This window comes from Terrapene carolina, unplaced genomic scaffold, assembly GCF_002925995.2.
Source record: "Terrapene carolina triunguis isolate 2854851 unplaced genomic scaffold, T_m_triunguis-2.0 Scaffold58, whole genome shotgun sequence".
In the NCBI taxonomy this organism is placed as follows: Eukaryota; Metazoa; Chordata; order Testudines; family Emydidae; genus Terrapene; species Terrapene triunguis.
In genome coordinates this window covers 57,526,297-57,532,296 of record NW_020664409.1, presented here as the reverse complement: position 1 = coordinate 57,532,296, position 6,000 = coordinate 57,526,297, and the positions used below count along the sequence as shown (strand labels likewise).

The following is a 6,000-nucleotide window of genomic DNA, read 5'->3' as shown; positions in this document are numbered from 1 at the left end:
AGGGGGCTTACCTGGAAGAGGCGGGGCTGGGGGCTAGCCTCCCCCAGCTGGAGATGCATGCGCTGCCCATGATGATATGGCAATTTCTATATTCCTAGGAATACTTCAGAGACAAGGTGGGTGAGGTCATAGCTTTTATTGGACCAATTTCTGATGGTGAGAGAGAGACGCTTTCCAGCCACCAAGTTGGCCCAGTACAAGATGTTGCCTCGCTAATATCCCGGGACCCACAGGGCTACTGCTAAATGGCCTAACTGGCTCCTTTAGTGATCGGTGCGCATTACGGGGGGGGGGCGCATCTCTCTTCAGGGCAAACCACTCTCCTGGGCACTAGCCCAAGCAGCCCCCCCTCCCCGGAGCCCCTCCCAGGGGCAGCCGCCGCTAGACCCGCGCCCCTCCCGCTCCGCCCAGGAGGCTGTCCCGGTGCGCCTGCGTGCGCTGCTCCGCTCAGTGTGTAGCTCCCGGCTCCAGGACTGCGCCGACCCGGGCCCAGCTGCTGCCCTCCCTGCCCCTTCCCCTGACGCAGCGCCCCGCCCTGAGGGGTGAGTAACAGACTCTTTCTTCTTTATTATTGGTACTGGGAGCCCTAATGGGATTCATTGACTCGCCTTCCTCTAGCTTCCCTCGTGCCGCGCTTCCCCCTCCTGGTATATCCGAACGTGGTCGAGTAGGAGACATTGGACAGGCACGCAAAATAGTATGTGGGAGTCGCTGAACATACAACACATGCAGATTGTAACTGGGAGCCACTCACCGCAGAGACACGCGAGCTCTTCAGCACATGCACATTGTTGCACGGGAGTTGCTGCACATGCTAGCTACATGGAGATAGTGTGGGAGTCATTGAACGTGCTCTGTGTGTGTATATGCAGCTCACACTGTGAGAACAGGCTGGAGATATGCTCGTTATTGTATGTGGATCATTGCACACGCTAAGTACATGGAAATTATTGCACGAGTTGTATGGCAGTGGCAGCTGCTGAGTTGAACTGATACCCTCCACCTCCTCACATTGAAAGGGAGAAAGTGTGTGTGTGTGTGTGGGGGGGGAGCATTTGTGTCTGTCTTCACTGGTTTCACAAAGTGGAGCTGACAAAAGGGGAGCTGACATATAAAGGACAGCAGTTACTCTCCCAGATGGTGACACACAGAGACATATTTCACTAGCAGTACACTGATTACCATGTGTGTGTGCTACATATGAGTGTTTGCATGTATTCTGTATATGTATCGTAAGTCTATGCATATGCATGTAATCTGTGCATGCAGTTACAGCTGCATTAGCTCTTTGTGCCTGTGTATGTACCAAGTGCATCTGTGTGTATTGTAAGGAACCTGTTTGCTTTTCAGTGTGCTGCATGTGCTGCATTTGTGCATCAGATGAGTGTCTAGAGAGAGTCGTGTTTCTGAATCTCTTTGTTTCCTGTGTCCTTTTCTTTTCCTTGTTTTGAGAAATACCGCTCACGATTTCCAAGTCTCCGTAAATTAGGAAGCTAGCCGGGCGAACTCAGTGTGGGATACAGACAGTCTGCAATGTCTCTGATATTTGTAATTGAATATTTATTCCAGTGTGTTTATTTTTAGTACTGAAAATAAAGGAGTTGGTATGTTGACCTTTTGCTGATGCATTTGGCTGTAAATAACAGGATCTCTCTTTGAATGAGTCACATGGATATATATGTATATATGCACATTCATCTTATACAAATATCTGTACTTTTGTTTTCACAAATAACATAAACTCAGTGTGTTCAAATGTCTTGCAATTCTTCTATTTCAGTGGGAGCAATCCAGTAGGGGGTGGGAAATGGTTATAATTAGTTCCCTCAAAATAAAATGAATCTGAGTGAGTCATAATTGAGAAGTTAACTATGAGACCATTACAAGAGAGAAGGTTTAAACTGGACAGAGTCAAGGGAGTGGGTGGGGGTGAGGGGGGTATACGATTGCTGGGAAAGGGTCTCAGACGTCCTGCTCTTATTGTTCAGGAGCGGAGAGGGAGCTTGGCAACAGAGCCCTTCATGTCCTTTTCTAGCCTCAGGTCGGGGAGCTGCAGTTGGGAGCTAGTTCCGGGCAAAGCAGGACAAAAGCAGCTCGCTGACCTTCTGCTTGATCTCTCTGCATTACAGATTGGCAGATTTGCCATCAGGAGGTTTTAAACAGGATTCCGTGCCAACAGCCTCCCCGCTGCAGCCTGCGGATAGGAAGAGGCAAAGATGCAGATGACCAAGAGCTCTCCCTTGCCCAGGCTGGGCTGCACCTTGCACCCTGGCACTTTTTCATTGTTAAACGTGGCGAATTAATCCACGTGGGAAATGTTCCAGCAGAAGGATAGCGGCACCGTCCAAGCTGTTCATAGCTCGGCTGCTAGGACGGCTCCCTAAGAAGCGCTAAGAAGGATGGAGCCACAAAGGACACCGCTAGACACGTGCTCCTATACATTGATATGTGCCATGGTTAGTTGTGTGTTGGAGTTGGGGAAGTAAATCCACAGAGAATATGTTACACTTCCTTGGGTTTACATGATGAAATGGCAACGGAGGTTCTAACTGAACAATACAATGTGTTCGATGTTTGTTTGTTTTTTAACTTAACGCAAACCAGAGTTGCTGCCAGCATGGCGTTGCCGGCGATAAAGCAGCAGCACCCATTCTCCCCCAGAGAACAGCAGCCGGAGGATCAAGCAGAGAGCTTCAGGTCCAGAAGTTTGCCAGCTCTGAACAGGTCTGCTCCTCGGATTACCACAACACAAAGCACCCTCCTTGAGACAAAACGGAGTTTCTTGCGCAGTTTCCAAGAGAGGTCTGACCTGAGATGTGGCCTTGACACCGACAAATCAGCTCACAGTAACGGTGCTGTTGCTGCTGCTTCTGGGACTGTGTTTTCTTTCACAGCCTCCAGCTTTTCAGGGGTCGGGAGTTTTACTGAGAGGACAGACTGTAATAACTTTGCTGGCACAAGCAAAGGTGTTTCCCCAGCTTCCACGTTGCTAGCTCTCCCAGGTAGAAAGTGTCTCAGCGTGGTGTTGACAGATTCCCGTTTCTTCTTGGTGTGCATGTGCTTTCTGACCTTCATTCAGTCCTTAATGGTCTCTGGGTATCTGAGCAGTGTTATTACCACCATTGAGAGGAGGTACAGTTTGAAAAGCTCTGAGTCTGGGCTGCTGGTCAGCTGTTTTGATATTGGTAGTCTGGTGGTCGTGGTGTTCATCAGTTACTTTGGGGGGCGCGGACGGAGGCCACTCTGGCTTGCCGTAGGTGGGTTTTTCATTGCTCTTGGGGCTGCACTTTTTTCTTTACCTCATTTCATCTCTCCACCATATCAGATCCAAGAATTGAACTCTTCCCTCTCTAACGAGGGCTTGTGCGTGACTGGCAATAATACCGCCAAAGACCATTTGGAGTCACCAGCCTGTGTCAAGGACTCAGGTGGAAATGATCACTCCCTCTATGTAGCTTTATTCATTTGTGCCCAAATTCTCATTGGCATGGGCTCCACACCCATCTACACCCTGGGACCAACCTACTTAGATGACAATGTCAAGAAAGAAAATGCATCACTGTACCTAGGTAAGGCATCTTAGTAAAAATAACTGTAAGCTTTTTAAAGGGACACCATTGGCTCAAAATCTAATCCTTTTCAAAACATGAATTAAAGTTAGTTCCAGGTATTATACCTGCCCTGAGTTTCCCTGCTACTTTTTGTAGTGTAATAGTGACATTTTTTAATGTATTTTTTCTCTCCCCTGCTGTATTGACCAATTCTCTTATATATAATCAGTTAGTGTCACCTGTTTTTGAGAAACCGTGACACTGACTACACACACATGGTCTCAAATGTACAGCGGGTCTTTTTCTCTAATCTTTGTCAGTTATAGTAATTTTTTGGGATTACAAATAACAATAGTAGGTAACAGTTTTTCAGAAATAAATGTTATTTTACAGTTTACAATGTTCCATAAGACATCTTTGATAATAATGAAGCCTTGTATTTCAAAACTTCAGCTAACCTATCTTTACCATAGAGTCATAACATTTTGTGGAAGAGCTGTCATATTTGAATAACATACTTTATTTTCCTAATATTTATTTATCCTTGTTTAGAAATGTGTTTTGGCACTCATCACTAAATCATCTGAAAACTTTACGTAATTTAAAAAACATTAATAAAATAATGGGAAATAATCAACCTCCATGGAAAGGTCACAGAATTAAACAACCCCCCCCCCCCCAACTCAACTCTTAAAATGAACCTTAAATCAATCAAAAACTTGACCAGAAATGCATGTCAGGCTGTGTCCTGAAGTTCTCCAACCTTAGATTTTGGTGGACAGCTGATAGGGAGGTATTGGGTCACCCCCAGAGAACAACCGGCACCTGGCCCTTGCTAGTTTAATCCTGAGATAGCGAGAGTGACCCAGTGGATAGTCATTCCAATGATGGAAGACAGGTGATCGTTCAGATAATTGAGTCACAGACCAGTTAGGCTTTTAGAGATCATGACTAGCACTCCCAATGTGCTTATGGGGGAAGCAGTGCACTGGTTTTCAAGTTTACAGTAGTATTTTGTGTTATCCTGTACGAAATGAAGCTTGCTTACATTGTACTGTATTATTTTAAAGGAAAGCAGAGGCTCTGAGGGATTGAGAGGACTACTAAATGGTTTTGGATGCTCATTATTACTGTTTTTGTAGAGTTATTATTATTGACCTCAAGTTAAATTATTTTTCCTTCACGTTAACCTTAAAAGCAATAGTTCCATGGAAAATGGGCATTCATGAATGAAACATGCCTAATGAAGTGAGAAGGTATGCATGTAATTACTGTATTCAGCAGAAATATTAGATCACATGGGGAAGGCCCCAGGATCACTATTTTTGTTCCTTTTGACTTATTCATCAGCAATTTGATTGTGCCCTGAACCATTTTTAAGCTAGTTCTCTAGGCAGTGTCTTTACAAAACCCAAGGCGTTTTGGACAGTGCTGGTTTTCAAAAAAGACCTAGTATGTTTTATCAGTCACAAATCATCATAGTGAAATATTGAGTAGGCAACAGAGTACCTTCCCTTTCCCTCCTCCCCTCTGGCTAAGTGGTGTTGATGTGGAAATGCAAAGTAGCATGGAGTGAGCTTTCTTGGTGTTTGGAAGTGAGGTAAGCAATCAGGTCAGGATTAGTAACTATAGCTTGTAGTGGCAGAGAAAAGGATTTGAAACTTTCACGGAAAGGAGAGAGATTTCTGTGGCAAGCAAAAAAGCAGAAGGACAGTCTTTGAGTCCTGGGTGAAGAGGGAAGCAAGATCAGGGTTCTGAAATTGTGTGTTAGTAGTGAAAGTGTTCTGCTTGCCCAAGTGCTCTGAGTGGAGGATATTGAAATAAAAGAAAATACAAAGAAAATCAAAGTTTTGAAAGACTGCCTTTTAAATTAACAAAGCAAAAGGGAATTGGAGATGTATGAAGAAATGGATGTGAGCCTGGAGTTATGGGACTGATTTTGCTTTGACTTACCCTGACTGCAACATTATTGGCTTCAGATTCTTTGCTACGGATGCACAACTCATAAAAAGATGTTTTATTTAGATGCTTAAATTTGAATTTAGGTGCCTAACTTTAGGCACCCACATTTGAACAATTTAGCCAATGCATCCATCAGTATAGGGATTATGGGGAGAAAAATTTCAGTGAATACAATAAAAACACCTCTAAAATTGCTAAAATAGCTTTGCTGTGTATATATATATATATATATATATATATATATATATAAAAATCACAGCTGTATATAGTCCAATATCTCAGGACCTTACAGGGCTATAAGAATGTGTTGTTTTCCATTGGAAATCTGGGTATTGCCTCTCTTCAACAGTGTAAAGCTCTGTGGGATTGAGTAATATATTGGACTTTTAAAGCTGCCACTTGTTCAGGACTGAATGTTGCACATTTGGGGCTTAGATCAGTGATATTATGTGGGTAAACGTGATATTATATTTCATCTTTTGGAAAA

The 6,000-nt window shown here is 44.1% G+C and overlaps 1 protein-coding gene across 1 annotated transcript in view; it reads left to right on the top strand.

Moving 5' to 3' along the window:
* Positions 1-461: 461 nt before the first annotated feature.
* SLCO5A1 (solute carrier organic anion transporter family member 5A1) overlaps positions 462-6,000 on the top strand; it is a 124,581-nt gene continuing 119,042 nt past the window's right edge. The window contains exons 1-2 of the mRNA XM_024206018.1: positions 462-542; positions 2,130-3,569. Of these exons, the coding sequence (XP_024061786.1) occupies positions 2,531-3,569 (1,039 nt within the window). The 5' untranslated portion in view covers positions 462-542; positions 2,130-2,530. The remainder of the gene's footprint in view (positions 543-2,129; positions 3,570-6,000) is intronic.